The sequence below is a fragment of the Gekko japonicus genome, unplaced genomic scaffold, assembly GCF_001447785.1.
Source record: "Gekko japonicus isolate JY-2015 unplaced genomic scaffold, Gekko_japonicus_V1.1 scaffold138, whole genome shotgun sequence".
NCBI classification, from domain to species: domain Eukaryota; kingdom Metazoa; phylum Chordata; class Lepidosauria; order Squamata; family Gekkonidae; genus Gekko; species Gekko japonicus.
In genome coordinates this window covers 380377-403270 of record NW_015163096.1, presented here as the reverse complement: position 1 = coordinate 403270, position 22894 = coordinate 380377, and the positions used below count along the sequence as shown (strand labels likewise).

General features: G+C 43.0%; 1 protein-coding gene across 1 annotated transcript in view; it reads left to right on the top strand.

Moving 5' to 3' along the window:
* RAB31 (RAB31, member RAS oncogene family) overlaps positions 1 to 22894 on the top strand; it is a 68754-nt gene that overhangs the window by 8219 nt on the left and 37641 nt on the right. The window contains exon 2 of the mRNA XM_015406603.1: positions 18502 to 18581. Coding sequence (XP_015262089.1) covers positions 18502 to 18581 — 80 coding nt within the window. The remainder of the gene's footprint in view (positions 1 to 18501; positions 18582 to 22894) is intronic.

Genomic DNA, 22894 nt, shown 5'->3' with positions numbered 1-22894 from the left:
CAACTGGCCGCCCCAGCTCGCAGCCGTCTGAGTTTTCCGACCCCGAGGACCATCCCATACCTCTGCCAGAGGTGAGTACTGCCGAGCCTGCCGAGCCCAGTACTGTCCCTGAGGGAGGGCAGACCCCTACTCTTGGACCCACTGCAAGGGATGAAAGCGTACCTGACCCGCTCGAGAGTGAGTCAAGCAGTGTGCCTCCAATTCAGAAGGGCCCTGAACCTCCTCTGCCGCGGAGGTCTCAGAGAGTGCGCAGAGTGCCCACCTACCTAAGCGATTATGATTGTACATAGTGTTTTTGCTTAGGGGGGAGGGATTTGTTATGTATTGACTTGAATGTAAATACTGACATGCGAATCGCCTCATTGAAACTTAATGTTAAGCTTCAGCCTGGGCTAGGATCCTAATGTAACCAATAGGAGTCCTAGCCCAGGGAGTGTCTACCAATCACGTTACAAAGCGGGACCGCTTGTGATTGGGCATTGTATCTTCAATCTCATAGGTTGTTATCTGTACAGGGGGTGTGGCTACATTAGCCGGGAGTGTTTAAATATAGACAAGCCAGTGTATGTTCTGATCTGTGATGGGTTCTGGCTGGCGATTGTTGTACCGCAACGGAGAAGTAACTGAGCTGAAGAATAAACCGCAATTCTTGCTGAATCACTCTCCGACTCTTTGTTAAGCACACGACTTAACACAAGTAATCCAGAAAGTCTGCCTGTCAAGATGCTGGTGTGCCAACAGCAGGGGAAAGGAATGAGCTATTCACTAGGCATTACTTGGAATTATACTCTGTTAAAATCAGTAGGTTTTACTTCAGAGTAAACAGGTATAGAATTAACTGTAAGTGGGATTTCTAACAACAGATAATCTTTGTTGCAGTGGAAGTGGGAAGAGGTGCATGTCTGAAGGAGGATGTGTGTATGTGAAGGGAAGAATTGGTGGAAGTTGTGGAGAAACGCCATCTTGTGTGGGGGTTTAACTTTCAGTGGGCTGGACAGGAGGAGACTATCAAACTTTAGGTAGGCCTTGGCTTAATCTCCTCATTCCCCCCCTCCGTTCCTGTCTCCAACCAGCAATCTGAGGGTAATTTCTTAGAAAGGACAGAAAATGCATCAAGGTTATGAGGAGATCTGCCCCAAAATGCTGTAGGAGGGACAGCCAGTTCCTGGGTGAGAACTGCTGTATATATTATTGAGTTTTTGGGCGGGAAGCCAGTTGGATGGTTGGTTGGAGTTTGTAAGACACAGAGGGAGGTATAGCCTTGCTCCCAGGCCAGTGACGGTGGCCATTTTGGGGGATATGTTTGTCCAGCTTACCCCAGAGCAGGGGTGGCCAAAGTTGCTTAACGTAAGAGCTACATAGAATAAACGTCAGATGTTTGAGAGCCGCAAGACGTGAACAAATTTTACACATTTTTACTGGGAAATATGCAAAGTCGCTTTTTATTAACATTAAATGAGACTGCCAAAAATAATAACAAAAGTGGTAAAAGCAGATATTGATAATGATATTTATTTGTTCAATTATATTTGTTTGATAATGATATTTAGCTTCCCCAGCCACCCTGCTGGGAGCTGCACAATATGTGAACAGTCTGGCCACCCCTGCCCCAGAGTAACGAAGTAATGTACCTGCCCTGCATACCACTTAGGGCATGAGTTTAGGGGAGAGAGATGAAGCATTTTTGTTAACATTATTTTATTTCTTCCATTCACTTCTGATGTGCCTGTATGTAGTTGTGGGTTTTAAATAAATCCTTTGATCGTTGAAGGAGTGAAGTCCCTCTGTACCACGTAGTTCCCCCAGCTGCTTGGAAACACTAGGCATGGGTCAGGGAATCCCTAGGGAGAAGAAAAACGGCCACTTGTCAACTCTCCAGGGGAGCCCCAAAGATTCCTGGTAAGCCCTGAGGCAGGCTCCTAGGGATGCCAGAGGGAGATTAGGAGGCTGTCCAACTTAACCAGAGCCCAAGACAGGGACAGTGGTGGCAGTAATACCCTGAAGCAGTGGAGTGAAATGGCCCCTTAAGGTGCCAGGTCAGGCAAAGGAGGGGTAGGCAGAGCGGGGACCGCCAGCTGACGCAGGCCTGGTCCGCCACAGAGGGTATGCCCATTGTGTATGGAAGATGCATGTTTCTGGACTAGAGTATCTATGTCTAAGGAGTTAGAATCACCAATTTGAAAAAAGCAGTGAAGGAGAAGTGGGCAAGGGCGGTTTTACTTGAGTATTATTCTTCCTCCCTCTCCTACAGTCACCCAAGTAATGAATTCTTAGCTAGCACATTACACTGTCCAGAACAGTAGAAAGCAATTGAGACAGCAAAACAACAGAAGTAATGTCTGGTGGAAGTGTGACAAGAATACCATCTCAATTCAGGTCTAACCCACTCAAAGATCTGCATGTTGGGTTTAAAGTGCTGTGAGTTTAGACTGGTGACGTAACCTCTGAGTTAATGCTTACTTAGGTGGGCAGCTGGAAGCAATGCTGGGCTCAGCAAATGTGAAGCACATGTTAGCAGTCTCCACTCTAGATATAGATTTCTTTAAGGTCACATGTTATAATATTTTTCTAACTAATTTCCAGCTAAAGCTATTTCTAGTTACAATTGTGACTACTAGTAAACAACTACTCCAAGAAAGCAGTAGTGGTTATACTAAATACACTCAGAACATATTAAGCACCTTTGCTTTATTAACTGGGCATATTTGTGCTGAATCTGTTTTACTACCCTATTTCTTTATTTCTAATTCCTGTGGCTCATGAGTGCTCAGAGATTTGTCCTGGTGCCAGACTGTCTAGATTGCTTTACACAGCATTTCTAGTGCTTCAGCCTGTTTTTTAATTTCAAGTTGCAAGTTCATTTGTAATTACTGTACAGTAGACCCCCTCTTCATCCAAGGTTTGAAACTTGCAATTCACTTGTTTGAGGCCTGTGGTCCAATCACATAATGTGATCACCAGCATGTTTTTACTTCTTCTGCACCATCACCATAATCATTTATTCGTTAAATGATGCAGGAAATATGATTGTTTTGCTTTTGGGAAACAGCATACCCCTGCATCCCAGTATTCTGGGATTTCCATGTTCATAGTGATACCAGAAGCAGATCATCGGGGAATGGCGAGGGGTCTACTGGATGTGTGTCATTGACCAAGAAAGTTGCCCATATAATGACAGAGAGGTACATTCAAAAATTTCGTGTATGTGATTTTGTAATGTTACTTTATACATCTAATATATTTTTGTGGGCCAAGCAAGGGACACCTTTACCTTTACTGTCAGATTGCATTCGCATCCTCTGTTTTGTTGGATGTTCTTTTGGACAATATTTTCTGCTATAAGGTGGTTCATCCTTTCCTTTCTTTGGCTTGCTTGTTATGTGTGGAATTCTTGTCTTGCTGTGGTGGGGAGCAGTGTTCCCTCTAAGCTGAGTTAGTGTGAGCTAGCTCACAGTTTTTTAGCCTCCGGCTCACACATTTTTGTCTCAGCTCAGGAAGGATGGCTCCAGAGCAAACTAATTTATGCAGTAGCCACATCACCCGCTCACAACTTTAATGCTAGCAGCTCACAAAGTAGGATTTTTGCTCACAAGACTCCACCGCTTAGAGGGAACCTTGGTGGGGAGTAATGTGTTTATATGTGTGTATGTAACCAAGCACCATTGTAGTTCAAGTGTTGAAACATATGGAAATTATGTCTTTATGAAATGTTTAAATTTGCACTTGTATTTATTTAGCTATCCTGCATACCTATTTAGATGTACTTAATTTTCTGTTGACAATTGTTGTTTTTATTACAGTGTGTTTTTAAAATATGAAATTCACACCTCCATATCATTACATGAATAAAATTGCCCAGTGAAATGTTAGAGCAATGAAAGTTTCATGGAAATTATATTAAACGACAGTATAATATTACCATATATATTTTTAATCAGGGGTCTTGTTGTAGAAAAAGAGCTGCCGGAGCTCATTAGCATAACTCATTAGCATAACTTATTTGCATATGCCACGCCCCCTGACATCACCGGAAGTGACAGAAGGCCACACCCCCTGACATCACCGGAAGTGTGTCAGAAGGCCCGGCTACTTACCCTCCTGCTTCATCCTCATTCCCAAACGGAATGAGGATCGAAGCAGAGGGCGGGGTAAAGAAGGGGGCGGGGCTTCACCACGTGACCGCCCCGCCCCCTAGAGGTTCTCTTCCGGAGCTCCGTACCTGAGAGCACCCCCCCGACTAGAGCCCTGTTTTTAATAGGAATCATGGTTGTGGAGAGTTGAGCTCAACTGTCCCCATTCCTTGCCTCACACCAGTCTGCCATGTTGGTGCTCTGTATGTAATTATAGACAGATATTTTGTTAGGCCCTATGTTGGTAGTCCCTTGCAGGCGTTCTGCCTTCTGCTAATAATTCAGACAGTGAAACTTTCCTTTTCCTTGACCTTTGATTGGGAGGGCAACAATTCATTTCCTACAACACTTTCATGTTTAGCAGAAAAGAGAAAAATCCAGAATTCTTCAGACACGCAGTAACCTACAAATACTTATTTACATGTTGCTGACCTTCACATGTTTCAGAATTCTTTTTTTTCGCCCTCCCGTAGGAGATTTTTAAATTTGCATTTCTAGAAAACTACAATGAAATTGGGAAGGGAATCTACAAACTATAGGAGAAAGAAAAGAGCACCCACTAAAAACCCAAGGATTGGAGGTTACATACTGCTTGTAAAGAAAGTTCCTTTTCTTTAACATTGAGATTGGTCAATCCTCATCATCATCGATTGTGTTAGCCAACCACCAAGTCTGACTATATTAAGAGCAGTCCAGGAGAATCGCTAATTAACTTAAATAACAATTTCAAAGAGCAGTGGCACCTCATTTTACAATTTTTCCCCTTCTCCAATTAAAGCAAATTAATAATTAAGTTTCCCTCAGTAGGTGTAACACAGTCATTTCCTCTTCCCATACTATAATCTTCTTTCTTCTTATACATTTTCCCTGTGGCACTATCTTGCTAAAACTGGAACTGGCCATCTCGGAACATAGTCCCTTTTTCTTTTTCCAGAACTGTTATCCGCTTGAATTCTTGCCTTCCATCATAGGAATAATTCCATTTAGTGTTTTAACAGCCCAACTAACAGAGAGTCTGTCCGCCTTTACCCAACAGACTTGTTCCAGGTATGTCCATGGCAAACCCATTCGCTTTCAACGTTGCTTAAAAGTCTGCATACTGGCCCCTTGAAGATTATTCATTAGACTCTCCTCTTGTAAACTGGAAGTCCCTGTGATCAGAAATTAGTCACTTCTCCAGTGTTAACACAGTCCTTTCAAACTAATCAGCCGACATATAGCACAGTTCTCGTGAAGTACCTCTTTTATGCCAGCAGGGGGCAAGAGCTTAACATACAGTTTGGAAGAGTCTATAGTTATTTCTGGTCACATGGGCCATCTACTCTTCCACTTCCTGAGGAAAGCTTGAATCTCGCTTGCTGCTCTTACTGCGCTGTCAGTTGCCATTTTTAAACATGTTTACTTTTTGCCATATTTGCCACAGTCCCGAAAACTTGCTTAATTGCTTATTTTACTCCTGGACTCTCTAATACAGTCTACTGCTGCTTGAAACTCTGTCCCCCCTACAGAGGCTTTTCTTTAATTGCTTATTTGTTCAGGGAGAGAGCCCCCCCCCCCCGCGCTTTTCATATGGGGGAACTTGTACGCTCGTTCTCTGGTGCTTTCGCTTGAACAGACTCACAACTCAACGTTGATCTCGGCATCGCTGCAGGATCTCGCTTTCAGGTAGGTAAATCGCTGAACCTCAGCACGCTTGTCCCAGTGTGCGCCTTGATTCCAATACTGGGAGTCAGCGGCAGGATCTTCGGGGCAGGGAACAGCCGGAGGAAGAGCTCTCCAAGCGCCCCATGGCTAGGAGCCCACCACAAGGACTCCATGGGGGGTGTGGACGATCGTGCCTCCTCCCCTCCCGCTGATTCATGGCACGTGTCTCTCGGAGCTTGGAGCAGCCATCATTAAGGAGCCAAAACCGGAAGCCATGTTTCAGAATTCTTGACAAAATTGGGTGGAGTTTCGGGTTTATGGGTGTGTGTGAAGAGGTGGGATGAGATTGAGAAGTCAGTGTCGGCAGCCTTAATCTGTAGGCAAAAGTTCTCCTGGTTTCTGCATGTATCTTCATAAAGTGATGACAGGGTCTTTGCTAGAATAAAACACCTACACAGATCGAGAGATCCATGGCTCACACAAAGTAATTGCATTTTGGATTTGAGGAAAACTTTCTCACTAAAGAAAACATTATTTATTGATTCTTTTACTAGAGAATGCTGAGCTATAGCCGTAGACTAAATAACCAGACCTGTACTACTGTTGGGGAAATTAGGAGTGCTGGAACCTTGTCCTGAACTCCCATCCCCACCAGGTTCACTGGGGAGGGAAATAAACTGGCAGGGACCCCAACTGTATCAGAGAGAGAGAGAGAGAAAGAGAGAGAGAGAGAGGTTTCAGAGAACCTCTTATTTATTGAACTTCAAGAGCAAAATGTAAAGCCTTCTAAATGTATTAAGAGTCTGGTATGCAGCATACAACATAAACTCAAAATTAAATACGTAAATATTGTGCACAGTAGTTCTATAAAATATATCCGTGGTTGCTCTGTCAAGATCCATAAAGAGGGTGGTTGGCAGAATAACAAGGAACAATGGTAAACCCAGACATTAAGTACCTTTTCCTATGCATAGGAGCTATTGTAACTGTCAGTCATGTCTGTGATGAGCATCTGACGTACTCAACAAAAACAGCGTCTTCCACACAGTAAGGCATGAACTTTGCCTATAGTAAGGACAAGAAGTAGGGAGCCGTGATACGGGAAAAGGGGGGGGTAATTTTTTCCCTCATGTTAATACCCCCTATCACCATATCTGGAGCCTTCTGCTCCATTCCCCCTTCCTCCTTCAAGGAGGAAGGGCTGCAGGAGAAGTCGTATGCCCCTGGGAAGCGTTGGAGGGATACTCTCTGCAGAAGCTGGCTCTCGAGGCGCTGTAAGCTGCTCAGGTGTGTCTCGGCCCCAGTAGCGTTACTGCAGCACTTCAAACACTTTTATCAGCCTGGGAGGGAGGGAGGGGGGAGAAGAAGAAAGGGCGGCTTGCAAGTGCCCACTGGTCCTCCTGTCCAGGTCTTCAGCTGCCTTTCTTACCTTGGGCACCCCCCCTTGACTTCCCCTGCACACTGCACCCACCCTGTGTGAAGTCTTGGGGCTTTCTGAGACAGCCTCCTGTGCTGCTTCTGTGCACTTTCAGTGTCATGCCGTGTACCTGCCCACCCATGCAACTTCCCCCACACCGGATGGCTGGAGAAGGCAGCACTGGACCGGCATTCTGGAGGAGAAGGTGGCGCAGCCCCCCCAACTGGCAAGCCTGTAAAAACTCCCCCCGCCCCACTGACAACTATGGCTCCCAGCCGCTGGCCCCACCAAGGCTTCTCTCCTCCCCAACAGTGGCAAGGAGCCGGTTCACCCCCACCAAGCTCCGCGACAGTTCCCAACGGTAAATCCATTTCCTACACATGCGCAGAGAACGCGGTTTACTTTGGGGAGGATTTAAGTATCCCCCCTATATTTTAAAAAACATGTCAGATTTTTCTGCACACCTGGGGAGTACCCCAAGTGTGCAGGAATATCTGTTGACCCTCCATGTCCCCCAGATCTGTGGAAATAAGTATCCGCACATAGGGGGCATATTGGAAATTAGATATATAGATAGTTCCTGTGAGGGCAAGAAGCCCCAGACTACTATGGCACCTCTGCAAGTCCTAATCTGTCAGTGGGTCAATGAGACTCTGAACATGTACCACGTCAAGGATATCTTAGGAGCTAGGGAATCTATGTTTAGGCTTAGAGGCCAGTACCATAGACTTGGAGAAACATAAACTATTTTCTAGGACAGAGTGCATTGAAGAATCCACTCTTGCTTGGAAAAATACAGCACTTACATAGATTCAGGCTGCTATACAGAAATGTCTCAGGCTCGATTATATTTCTGCCACAACTAGAAGCAAACAGAATTTTGCAGTTTAAATTACAATTGGCAGATTACATTTGATATGGACACACTCTCCCATACGCTCTCATAGTTAAACTACAGGGTGCAGGATTATATAAATATCACTGCTTATATTAGCTATGGTATTATGAAAAAACCAACTCTTAAACATGTTTCCTTTTCCCTTGCTACTAACTCTGTTACCCAACTTGTCAATTTCTACCTTTCTTGTTTATTTTTTGTCTGTCTAATGTACATTGTAAGTGGCTAAAACAGGGATTGTGTCATGTGTATGTGTACTACAGTGACTAACAGGTTATTTAATGATAATGTGAGGCATAAGACACATCATGCAAGTTGTGTGGGTTCTGTAGTGTTTGTTAGTACTTTAAGAATGTGTTGTGCATTACCTTTAAGTGTCAGTCGGTAACTTTGTAGTGCCTTATGTGCTAATTAGCAGATGAGATATTTGGGAAACTTTCTGATTACAAGGAACGTTTCTACACCAGAATGTCAGGAATGTGGGTTACATGGAAAGAGGCATTCAGTCAAGCAGAAAAACAAATTTAGAGTCCAGAGGCACCTTTAAGACCAACAAAGGTTTATTCAAGGTAAGAACTTTCGTGTGCAAGGCACACTTTATCCTGAAGCAGTAGAACAAATTTAGAGTCCAGTGGCATCTTTAAGACTGACCAACTGTATCAATCAAGCAGAGTTCTTGTCATCTGGTTCCCAAGTGGAAATGTAAATTAGTGGAATCTGAATGTAGTACTATCATTGAAAAAAAAGAATATTCTAAGAGGATTTAATAGCTTCCACCAGCAGATTTCATATCCATAAAGATCTCTTGCAAATGATGGCCAATCTAACTTCAGTAGTATGTAATTATTGTGGATAACAACAGAAGTTAAGGTCATCCAAGGATTTGCAGTGAGATCAGCAACATCCTGTCATTATGCTGACTAACAGAAAATGCTTTGGAACAAACTTCTTTATTAGCTGTCATTTATACATATTTTAAGGGTTTTTTAAAAAAAATGTACTTATGAATATTATCTAATCATATGCATAACATTGTTGAATATTATGGCCACAATTCTGTCCCCCGGTAGGCAAGTATCAAAAATACCTTTATATATAACTGGGAGAAATCAGAAATGCAGGCAATATAATAAAAACAAAGTCACAACTGTTGTCGGCAGTGTGGGTGGGCGTCTGGCCGCCACGGACGGCGGTGAGATGGGGGCTCCCAGACATCCACATTTTTGTCCCTTGTCAGCCTCTGGTGCCCTGTGCTGTCTGTGTGTGGAACGCCACTGTGGGGTGCCAGCAGGGCTGACGAGTGATTCCCCCCTCCCCACTGACAGTTGACTGGGGCTTGTGATGGGGGCTCATCTCTTTGAAGGGGGTGTCCAGCAGAGGAGGAGCGCAGCTCTTCTGGTCTGCCCCTCTCTGCCCTCTGCCTGTGATAGATGCTTGGCTCTGCCTCCTCGACTCATGGCTCCTATTCGTCCTGTCTGCCCTGTCTGCCCTGTATATCATGCCACCCCTGCCTCCCAACAACACCAGAATGGAACACTGAGGTGGAATCACCATGGACACCACCATGGTAGTGGACGGCAACACTGTTGGGGCACCTATTTTCCCATTTGCCAGCCACATAACTATTCCCTTAGGGAGGCAACTGTCGGTGCCACAGCTGCATGGCGGCCCAGCACCACAATGCTTGTGTGGATCAGGATCGCCCTGCCCATCCTACAACTGGTGCCATAAGCTTATAAAAACACAGTTTTTGTAGTTCAAGATCCGGAACATCACCAGCACAACAGAAACAGAAACAGCATATCAGCCTAGCTGATTTTAAAACTACTAGAATAGTGGGTTTTTGCTGTAGCTGTTCAGAAAACTAGTTTGGTTTACTTTGATTCGTTTTGTTACAGTTCATTATTGATTATAGCTAATGGGCAATTTTTAGTTTGCGTGTAGTTGCTTCTTTTATCACTAAATCCCTGCCCTGTTGGGGTGCTGCCCATATTTTAGGGAGAACAGATAAAGATTGAAACAGTGGATCAGCATAGGTAGAAAAACTGCCTAGAGCCAACTCAACAACCTGAACTTATTTCACCAGGAAGTAATGAAACTGCTCAATGGAGCATTTCTCTGTAAATGCCAGTTCTGTTGGAGGAGGCAAAATGGAGAAGGCACTGTCTTGTAGTATGGGAAGAATTCTATCTGGGGAACATTGTTTAAAAATGGAAATGTGCTGAGCATGTAGAGAGGTTGCAGAGATTAAAATGTTGGTTATACCCTCCTCCAACTTATTTTACTTCTAATGAATAGCAGAAAGATATGTCTGTTATGTACAGCTCCTAGTCTAGGGCTTTGGGGAAAACAGGCTCATAATGCATACCTTTATTCTTTTTTGTTTGTTTGTTTTTGCTCAAGTAATGCCAGATGGTAAAAAATTACTTACAGCCATGGAAATAAAGAATTGGAATTCCTACAGGAATAAAGAATTGGAATTCCTACTGGGTAGTATGTGGTTGGGAGACTTCCAAGGAATACCAGGGTTGTGACATGGAGATAGGCAATGGCAAGCCGCCTCAACGTTTCTAGCCTTGAAAACCCAGGGGGTTGCTATAAGTCAGCTGTGACTTTATGTGAAAAAAGGGCAGGACTGGGAACATCTGGACTTTTCCTAACCACATGGAAGGTATTGAGGCTTTGCTATGATCTTTCCCAAAACTTTGCAGTAAAGCAGGTTTGGGAAAGATCACAAAAAAGTGAAGGAAAACGTGGGTGGTACATTGAAGCACCATGATGCTTTGGGGAAAGAGGGAAAACCCCCACTTTGAACCTGTGACAAATAGCCCTTGTGGAAGCAGCCAGAATGATGCGGCTGGTATTTGGAATAGTTTGGGACTTTGGTTTGTTGATGTTGGTGATATTTTAAAATACCGGGTTGCTTTTCACTAACCATGTCTTGCCCACTGTTCTTGCTTGCACAAACTGCCATGGTTGATAATACAGCATCCCTTGAGGTTTGATCGCTGTATGTTGTGCTTTGTAGGAGGCTGTGGCAAATGTGAACAACCCTATTTATGATCACTGGCCAGCATTCAGACACAAAAATGAAACCAACGTGTTCGCTATGAATTGAGCTGGATTGTGTTTTGTTTCTAGTAAGCCACATTGGAATTATTTGAGTAAAAATAAATTAATTCCAATAACTGTAGCCAGAGGCTATATAATTCCTTCCTAAAGCATTATATAATTTGTATTAATCAACAGCCAGGTTAAAATGCTCTCCAAGCAGCATAACAGAACTTTTAAATTTGGCTTTAGGAACATGACTGTCCTTGTAAGAAATGGAAAATTTGCTGAGCTTGCAGTGTCTGATCAGCTGGGAGATGATTAAAGGCTGTCTTTGTCTTAATGCTGGCAGTAAAGGGAAATAGTCCTTGTGTGTTGGAGGAAAGGATCCTTTCCAGGCATTTTCTCTATTACAAAGGGTGCTCCATTTTTGCTGGTTGCCAAATTACAAATACTTTGATCTGATTGTTAAAATTTTATTTTATTTATTTATAGCCTGACTTTCTTGCTGAGATTCAAAGCGGACTACAATACCTATATCTGTATTCGTATAAAAATTCAGTCAGGTAGCATAGGGCATCCAGTAAACAATGTGGTAGAACTAGGATTAAAGAATTGGAAACAATGCGGATGAACACATAACCAAAAGAAAAACCTGCCTAAGGCATGACATACCTTAGTACAGAAAGTGTGTTACAATACAGAAGACACTGTGGAAGAAGCAAAACTATACATGCAATAAGTAATAGACTATAATCCTGTTACCTTATAAAAGGATCATCCTGAGAAGCTCTATTATGTTATCATTCTAATCCGTTTTTAAAAATACGCTTCTGAGCATGTCCCCGAAGCTCTACGTGTTCACTAGCTACTCCTGCCCTTGTCTAGTCCACAGTCATATCTCCTTCTAGCCATAAACAGCAGGGTAACAATCAGCCATTCATACACAATAATGTCACCTTAGCAGTACTCAAGTATACTAATGCCCCACTTGGGATACTGTGGAATAGGTCATGACACCTTGAAACAGGGTTGCCAGCCCCCAGGTGGGAGCAGGGGATCCCCTGATTTTGCAGGCTCTTGCCGACAAATATCCTCCTTTGTGTACTCTACAACTCAGATTTGGGCCTAGGCAGTCAGTTCCTAATCACCAGCCAGCTGAAGAATGTAGTATCTGGTTTAAATTAAGAAATTAGAGAGAGACCCCCACCTTCAAATTTAAAAAACACAATTCTTATCTATTACTACAGCTTAAAAATTGGCATAGTTATTCCTAATGATTTAACCATGAATAAAACATTTACAACATTATTAGAATTATATAAGCAGTTTTTAAAATGCATAGTGGCAAGAAAATGTATTTTTCCCTTGTAGAGTGGTTTTAAATGTTGCTTTGCTGTAGATATAATTTTACAGCTTCTTATCAAGGTTTGAGTTCGGTGGCACCTTTAAGACCAACAAAGTTTTATTGTGGCTATAAGCTTTTGTGTGTACTCTTCAGATACTTCAGTGTGTGCACACGAATGCTTATACCCAGAATAAAACTTTGTTGGTCTTAAAGGTGCCATTGGACTCTAACTTTGACTGAGTTCAGACTGGCAGTTTGGCCTGATATAGGCACGTTTCACAAACGGATTAAAGGGACCGGTTCACACAGCCACAGCTGTCAGGTGTTCCCCAGCTGTACTCAACCCGTCCTGTGACGATTCCCTACCGCCTTAAAAAAAGTACCAGGTGAAAGCCTGAATCTTTACTGTCTGGCAATATAGCTGTCGTATGGCATTTTAATATAGTGTTGACTGTTGAACTTCAGGGCTGGTGATTAGGAACTGACTGCCTAGCCCCAAATCTGAGTTGTAGAGTACACAAAGGAGAATATTTGTTACCTTTCCTATGATGTTTGAGAGATCTTGGGGGTTAAGAAGACTAAGCTGAGCAGGCCAATTTTCCTCTCCACCGCCTTGTCATTGTCTTAAAAAAAACCCTGATATTCAACTGCCTTTGACATTTGGGGTGCTATGACTATGCTCAGTCCTTATCAGTCTGCTTTTGGGATCCCCCTGCTTTTGAACTTAGAAACAAATATTTTTATGAGTGAGTTTCCTAAGTGTGCAGAAACTTCAGCATTTTCTGTGGGTACTTTCATTTTTTAACCACAATTTTTAAATTTTATAATATAAACATACAACATTGACAAACCAGTCATTTTACAAAGTTCCCAGAAATATAATAAGAAAAACAGTCTACAGGGTATATACAACACGAATATATATATCCAAACCAATAGTTTTTCACGAATTGTTAATATGAGGCAAAATGTAAGTACTTATCCGGCAGTTTATACAAGTTATTAGAACAAACAGATGTATAATCAAAAAAGGGAAACCATCGTTCCAAAAAATTATTTGACAGTTTAGAATTTTGGGCTACTAGTACCTGTGTTGCTATTTTGTCTGCTACTGCTAAGTTCCAGCATTTCAATATAGATACTTTCATTTCACTGCTGTTTAGACAGGTATTTGATCATCAGTTTTCCAAATAAAGGAACATTTCCCCCCTTCTAACAATAAGTGGTACTTTTTGATAAATTGCCTCTCATACTTTCATTTAGTATCTTAAAGGGGCATTTGTATTTAGGCTTTGGTATAATGTAGTGCTTACACACTTATATTTAATTGATTAATTGGTTCATAATTAGACAGATTCCTGAATTAAAATGCCAGTTTCCATGGTGGGATTCAGAACTCCAGTTCCCCCTGAGGTTTAGTTCAAACAGTTGGCTGGGGGTAAGACTGCAGGCTGGAAGGTTGGTAGTTCAGCAGTTCGAGACCCGGGTGCCGCATGACAGAGTAAGCTCCTGTCTCTGGTTCCAGCTCCTGCCAACCTAGCAGTTCGAAAGCAAGAAATTGCAAGTAGATAAATAGGTACCACTTCGGTGGGAAGGTAACAGCGTTCCGTGCACCTTGGCGTTTAGTCATGCCGGCCACATGACCATGGAAACGTCTTTGGACTGTGCTGGCTCTTCGGCTTGGAAACGGAGATGAGCACCGCAACCCTGGAGTCGGATTCGACTGGCTTTCGAGCAAGGGAAACCTTTACCTAAGACTGACATAATCAGCTGATCAAGAAAATGTAGTTTGACTTTTCCTTTGTCATCTTAGTCTCTTCGTGGTATTGTAAATTCAGGTAGCATTCTAAAATAAGCCTCAAGGCATATTGGAATCATTTTGCCTTGTTCCATATTTAATACCAGAAAGAATAACCTGATCACCAGCAAGCTGATCCTGTACATGTTTACTTGAAGGCAAGTGTCACTGAGTTAAACAGGACCTCCTTTCAAGAAAGTGTGCATGGTTTGCAGGCTTGGTAATTTTTATGAACTTTCAGGAATGCTTCAACCACTGTAGATGTAACAGTTTCTATTGTATATGCCTAGGGGAGTTGGACTTTATTTATGGGTATATGGGTGTAATATTACTTTTGGATTAATATGAGTGAAGCACTGGTTTTTGTTAATTAACTTACACTGTAAGAAGTGCCATCTGAGTTTGTGCTGTACTATAACAAATCTTGTGTAGGGTCTTCCCCTAGTGGCAAGATGAGAGAAAACACAGAGGAGTCAAGGCTCATGACCAGGAAAGTATTACCATCTGAAGTATACACACAAGGGGTATTTCCCACAGCTTCCCAGCTTGAACTACGCTTTTAAGGTTTACATCACAATCCAAAAAACATTTGCTTGGAATTCATTCAGTCTATTTCTACAAGGCTTGCCTACAAATACAATCAGGATATTAAATATTTTACTTCCTTTCAGTTGGAAAGTTCTGACACAAGCCACATCTTATCCCAGTCAAAATCTATCTTTATTCTATAAGAGATTTTAGGGAAACAAATGGGGGCCCCACAAGGACTTGTTGAGGACATTTCATTTTTCTCTCCCCCACTGTTTTTACTTAATCTTTTTTAAAAGCTTCCACAGTCTCTCCTCTTATTCTGCTTCCTTCTGTACTTCCCACCCACTGGCCAGCCTACCTTTTATCTGCCTCCTTGTTTGCAGCTTTTGCTCCTTCCCTCTCTCGCTGGCAGCCTCTGTGTGGGAAACTGTGGCCCAGGTGTGCAGTGGCTGCTAACGCAGGGCTGGGATCAGTTGCACAGTGGGAACTCACAAGGACTTGTGGGGGGCCCCTCACTTTCCCCTGTATCACCCTTTCCACATAATTTCCTCTTTCCTTCCTCCTGGCAGTCTCCATATCCTCACCTATCCCCTGCTTCCTTCTCTCCTCCTCACCTTCCTTCTCCTTCTCACCTACCTTTTATCTCCCTCCATCACCAGCAATATTAATTATTTGTTTGCTTCATCTATAACCAGCCTTTCTTTACAATTGGGTTATATCAGCTGATACCACATTGAGAATTAGATATATTGATGAACCTATATTTCTGGCCATATTCATGACAGGTTTGTTGGATATAGGTGAGTCTCAGACCATTGTGATGGGGAGGCTCACTTGTTCCTACACACAGAGAGGCACATAGCGTCAGATCTGAGCTCATGGTCGATAAGAAGGAAGACCATCAAGATGGTATGGAAAAATACATGACCAGGGCTCAAACAAGAAACCTGGGTTCTGCCTACTTCCTAAATAGTTTTCATAGAGAATAAATCACGCAGGTTGAGAGGATGCATGTATTACCTATTTTATATTCCATTGCTCACATGTTGGTCAGTTGTTGCTCAGCTGAATGCATAGTCTTTTCGTAACTGATAACTTCTTATACTAGTAAAGTTATTTTTCTTTTTGTTTTGAAATTGGTGTTGTTGATTAGTCTCTGCACCTTCTTATAAAAGCCTAATTTATCAAGATGCCTGGGTTTGAATGACTCTGAAAAGTTAGATTTCCATACATACAGATTTTTACAAAATTTGATTTTCCATACATACATGATGGTTTGAAGTAGGAGGATGATTCTTATTTGGAGAAGAGTCCCTTATGAGACAGAAATAAAGGGTCTTTGTTGCATTTTAGTAGGCAGGTATACCTCTTAATTCTCAACATGGTAGTGACAGTGAAAAGGAATTCTATGTGTGCATGGTATATGTGTGCAGAATACAGCTGGAGAGGTGAACTTGTCATTTGCTGGAGACCTGGGCCTGCTGTGTAAATTCCACATCCCCTGTGGTAGAATGAAGTACCGGGGAGCTGTTTTACCACAGCTCCATGTTTCTGATACAGTGATATGGGAACCTCAGACAGCAGGGCTCTTTTTGTAGAAAAAGCCCAGCAGGAACTCATTAGCATAATAGACCACACCCAACAGCAGGAACTCATTAGCATATTAGGCCACACCCCTGACAACACCACTCATTAGCATACTAGGCCGCACCCCATGTTACCAGAAGTGTGGTCATCCAGCCACTCCCACCTTTTGCTTCTTATTCTGTTTACCTTGTTTGTTGTCAAAACCCAGGGCTTTTTTTTGTAGCAGGAACTCCTTTGCATGTTAGGCCACACACCCCTAAGTTAGCCAATCCTAATGAGTTTCTGCTGTTGGGCATGGCCTATTATGCTAATAAGTTCCTGCTGGGCGTGGCCAACTCGGGAGCCAGCCGGAACTCCGTTCCTGTGCGTTCCTGCCCCAAAATAGCCCTGCTCAGACCCATCTGCCATATCTTTCCAAGGGAATTTCTGTTGCCTATTTGGACAAGTTGACTTAGGGAACAATTCTAAGCATGTGGATTCAGAAGTTGTGTAGAGTGAACCATGTGTCTGTACATGGTTACAGCTGCATGTAGGTCAGGAGTGAAACTTGCTGCTCTGATTCCAGGGACGGATTCGAGTCCAGTAGCACCTTAGAGACCGACAAGATTTCCCGGGTATAAGCTTTCGAGAGTTAAAAGCCCATACCTGAAATTCTTGTTGGTCTCTAAGGTGCTACTGAAATTGAATCTAGCTCTTCTGCTGCCGGCCAGCATGGCTACCCTCCTGAAAATGATTCTAGGGACGTTCATTCTGTCCAGTTGTCAGATATAAGTTAGGGAGAATGGTGAGCATCAGATGCTGACAAGTTTTAAGAATGGGTCTCAGTGCTTTTTTTGGGTGGTGGTGGTGGTTTTCTTCTTATGATACAGAACTTGTGATTTATCAGGGATATTCTGCTTGTCAGCTGACTTCTGAAACTGGTGTCATCCTCAGTTGCCTAAAGGCTGTCCAGATGTTGATAAAATAGATGTGTAAAGGAAGAAACCCTCCCATTTTAGCATTTGTCATTATTATATTTTGTAGGTCCACCATCAGTTCTTCCGTTTTCTGAACTTTTGGGGTTTAATTTTCATATTGTCAATTTTTTTACCTATGTCTGAAAGAATTAAAAACATACTTTTTGAAAAAAAAAGAGAGAAGTCAAGCACATCACTTATAAATGCTCCATCATTTCCACAGTGAAATATGTAACTGGCAATGCTATGGCTGCAGAAGTCTAACTATTAAAAGGACAAGTTTATGAAGAGCCGATTCCATCACCTTCAAGAGATTTCATTTATGGACTTGAGTAAATGCATAGGTGCTGAAAGAACAAATATGTTAAAGTCTAATATATTTATTTTAACATGAGATTTTGTAAACTGGAACCCACTTCATCAAATGAATGAAATGGATATTCAGTGGGCAAACATATATGTATATATGTGGTAGACAAAAATCTGTGGAGTCAAAAGACCATAAAATGCAAGAATTACCAAATGTTACATTATTGTTGAAAATTCAAGACACTGTCTCTCTGTCTCTTTTTGCTGCAAGTTACAACAAACTTAACACAGCTGTCTCTTTGGAACTGATTGATAGGCCAAATATCCGGGAAGTCATAATTTTTTAATTTGTGGATTTTAGTGAGTGGTGTGTGCAGATGTCTATGAACCAGAGATTTTGTATCAGGTTGCTTGGAGCGTATTTGGTTTTAAAAGCTGAACAGGAAACTGTATGACCACAAAAAGGGAAATGCATTCATTTTAACCCTGAGAGACCTTGAGTTCATATACATACTGTTTGCAGCAGGAACAATGACCTTCTTGCTCAAAAGTGGTCAGAAAAGACTTCCTAAAGTGTGCTGTGCTGTTGTGGGGTTTTCAAGAGCTTAAACAAAATCAATAGGGAAGGTACGATATGGGAACAGAAGCTGCAGTGTTCTGCCATAATTGATCAGTGGAATATGCTGGGATAGTTTTAAATAGCATCACAGTGTTAGAATTTATCTTTATTTAACACTGAACATGTATTGCTATTGAACATTGAGTAAATTTTTCATTTCAGCTTTGACTGGATTTTTTTAAAAAAAATTATTCCTCTTTTCTTAACATATAGGATACTGGCGTGGGCAAGTCAAGTATAGTTTGCCGATTTGTTCAGGATCATTTTGACCACAATATTAGTCCTACTATTGGGTAAGTATTGTGTACATTTTAAAAATGTATATAAAATGAAATAAACATTATTATAATTCCTTTGTACTTAAGGTTTCTGGGAGAATGTTCTAAACACAATAGTGCTTGTGTTCACAGTTTTATAATGTTATTGAGTAAGTCTATTAACTTCATTTTTAGATAATGCCAATCTAAAACCACTTTTCTTTCTGTGTTTCTCATTATCAGTCATAAGCAACACATAATTTCCTTCTCTTTTTGAGGTGCATACTTTAAAGAATGTTTAATTTAAAAAAATAGACTTGAAGGTACATACTACATCCATTTGCACCGGATAAGATTTCAGTAACAACAGATTAGGTGTCTACCTCCCCAATGTCTGTAATCTTATGAATCCTGCACTGAATAGCTGTACATTTCTTAGTATTGTTTCATCAGTTAGTAGCACACTAGCCGTGTGTACTGTTGTAGATATAACTGCCCCACAAAAGAAAGAAAAAGAAAGCAAGAAAGAAATGTGAAAGTTTTGGATTGGAAGCAATAGAACAAAGTTAGAGTCCAGTGGCACCTTTAAGACCAACAAAGTTTTATTCAACATGTGAGCATTCATGTGCACGCACACTTTGCCAGACAATAACATGGAATTACAGAACATAGGTGTATATATTGGGATGGCTTGTTAAATTAGCATGCAAAATAGTAAAGATGTTTATTAACAGATCAAAAGAAGGACAAGCTCAGTTTCTAGTTATCATCTGTTTGGGTTCAACTGGGGAGGGAACAACATAGGTAATAAATATGTCAGAACTGAAGATTGATGTGCCTAAATTGTGAGAATCCAGTCCGTAGACTCCATCCATCTCCTTTCTAGCATGAAGGCGAACTTTACAGCATCTTGGCTGTGTAGAGTATTTTCCTTGTCCCCAAAACAGAGAATTACATTTAAATCTACCATTCCAAATTATATTGTTAATTGTTAAGAGTAGTAAACTGAGATTTTTTTAAAAAAATAACATTTTGTTTCACTAAAACATGGAGTTAACTGACAGAATCCTTTTCCTGGGGTGCCGTGTTATATCAGAGATTGACAAGATATTGCATTGCATTATAATCACTATTATAATATACTATTTTTAAAAACTTTAAAATATAGGGGAGCAAGTCTCTGAAATTCCTTTCACAAAACTCTCTAGAGATAGATTCGTAATAGCATCACAGTTCTTTCTTGCTAGAGTAACTAGCTCTTATCATTGTACACTTATTTATTAATTGAAATGTTTATATTCCACCTTTCCTCATGGCTCAGGACAGTTTACAAATTACAATTCAAAACATACAAAATAAACCCCCACTAACCCACATCCCCAAAAAGATGCCTGTAGTCTCTGCCCTGTTAAAAAGCCCTGGCAAATAAAAAGCCCTTGCAGTGCCACCTGAAAATTTCTAAAAATGGGGTCTCCCTTTCAGTGTTGGTGGTGTTAAAAGGCATGATGTTTCAGAGTGGTTTATCAAAGGTTCATTCTGTCATGAGTCAGCCAGGGCTCAGCGATAGTGAGGACTCAGGAGAAGAGGAGCCCCGTGTAACCAGCCTTGAGTTAACAGAAGCTGACCAGCAGAAAAATGAGCTGTAGGCTTGTCAGGATTCACAGCCAACAGCTGGTGCAGAGCCACAGACACCTTCCAGCCTTGATTCAGCAGGTGAACCTCAGCTGGCCATTCCCAGCCCACTAGGAGGCTGAGAACAGAGCTACAGACAAGACGGCAAATTGCACACCTCCTGGCCTGACGCCAGCTGTTTGCTGATAACAAAGATGAGTAGTTGCAGGATTGCTTCTGAGTAACTGGTTGCAAGTATGATCCTCAGGCGTGGGGCTATAAAAGCAGCCAAGAGAGGCTATTAGGTGTTACAATACATACTAAGCTACCAACTCTGTCTTGCCTGACTTCTGGACCTTGACCTTAGACTGAATGATGCTGCTTTGCCTGTCTTCTGGACCCCTGACCTTGGACTGACTCTGCTTTGCCTGACTTCTGGCACCTGATACTCAGAGCCTGCAAAGCAGTACATATTCTCAGATGGTAGCAGGTCCTTTGTATGGGCATGCTCAGCACATTTACTCCAGGATTATTGATATTTTAAATATCAGTTAGAGCATGAGTAAGAGATTGCAGACTGGCTAACTTTTTATCTTGTTCCTGGAAGGATAAAGCTCCAAAAGAGGCAATTAGATTATCTTCAGAAGTATCATGCTTAAAAGGATCTCTCAAGGATTTTTGCTGATTCTGTACTACATGATTTTGCTGATTCTGTACTACATGATTAGGAAAGAGGACTATTTTGCTGATTCTGTACTACATGATTAGCCAATTTCCTCCTCCCTTCTATAGAGGGAAAAGTAAGATCTATCAATAATTCATTATCAACTAAAGATTAAGTTGGCAGATTGGCAGCTCTCTTTGAAAACATGCAACCTACACTGTTAGACTTACTCTTCTGAGCCAAGCCCTTAACAAGGGGAATTATTTCCTTTTGAAGATATGGCTGGACTGGGAAAGCTGCTGCAGATAGAGGGATCCCTCATCCAATGTAGGTGTCAGTTTGAGGCCAAATACCTAGAGAAGGCTAGGCATCACAGGAGTACAACCTTTTTTAGATGATGTCATCACTGTGGCACCAGACTCCGTCAGCTTTGCAGACCGACTCCGGGCAGTGCTCCAGAGGTTCGACTCCGCCGGCCTCAAGGTGAAGAAAGAAAAGTGTCTCCTCGGGGTGCCGTGCATCGAGTTCCTGGGGTTTGCGGTGGACGCCTAGGGTATCCACCCAACGGAAGATAAAGTTCGGGTGAATACAGGGCCCCCGACTCCCACTTTCAAATCTGAACTGCAGGCTTTCTTAGGCCTGCTCAATTTTCATCATGCTTTTCTCCCCTTGAAAGCTGCTGTGGCGGAGCCCCTGCACTGCCTCCTGGACAAAGAAGTGCCCTGGGTCTGGATGCCCGCTCACGCCATAGCGTTCCAGAGGGTCAAGGACTTGCTCATTTCTAACTCCGTCCTGCACCATTTCAACGAGGCGCTGCCGGTGGTCCTCGCCTGGAACGGTTCTCCTTACAGGGCTGGGACGGTCCTGGGTCACTGGTTGCCAGCCGGCTGGGAGGTCCCAGTTGCCTACTATTCTAGGACCTTGTCTTCTGCGCAGATAGACAAGGAGGCGCTAGCGATAGTGGCTGGTATAAAAAAATTCCACCACTATCTCTACGGCCGGGCCTTCATGGTGGTGATGGACATTAAGCCTCTTCTGGGTCTCCTGGCTCCCAACAGTCAGACGCCGCAGATGGTCTCCCCCAGGGTTCTGCGGTGGTCCATTTCCATGGCGGGTTACAGTTACAACCTTGTGCATCGCCCCGGGAAAGCCATCGGGCACGGCAATGCCCTCAGCCATCTGCCGCTGCCCGTCATGGACCCTGACCCCACTTCCGCGCACACGATCGCTCTCGTGGAGTCACTCCCCAATCGCCCAGTTCATGTGCGAGAGGTCACTTGCCTCACAGGCCGAGACAAGGTTCTCTGTCGGGTCCTGGACTGGGTGGGGAGGGATTGGCCTATGGCCAAGCAGGGCCCCGAGTACACGCTGTTCGTCACCCAGAAAGACGAACTATCCACATACAAAGGGTGCCTGATATGGGGTGGCTGGGTGGTGATACCTGTCCCACTACAGCAGCGAGTCATAGTGGCTCTACATGAGCACCACCCCGGGGTCATGAGGATGAAGGCGATAGCAAGGAGCTACGTCTGGTGGCCTGGCCTCGATCGGGACATCGAGGACATGGTCAAACGATGTCAGCCTTGCCAGGTCTCTTGCCCCAAACCACCCAGGGCTCCGGAGAGAGCCTGGGAGTCCTCACACCGCCCCTGGTCTCAGCTCCACCTAGATTTCGCGGAACCGTTCGAGGGGCAGCTGTTTTTTATCCTTGTTGACTCTTACAGCAAGTGGCTAGAGGTTGTTCCGCCATCAAGGCCATGTGGCAGATCTTCAGTGCTCAGGGTATTCCGGACACCCTGGTAACGGACAATGGCACTGCATTCAAGTCCAAGGAATTCCAGGACTTTACATCCTGTGATGGAATTCGCCATGTGCGGTCGGCTCCGTCCCCCCCCGCCACAAACGGCCAAGTGGAGTGGATGGTCCGAACCACCAAGGACACACTCTGACAGCTCGCCTGGAACGGTTCTCCTTACAGCTCACCTGGAACGGTTCTCCTTACTCTACCGACTGGGTCTACAAGTAGCCTCTTTCCTCTTCGGCCAACGAACCACCCCACACAAAACAATGGGGC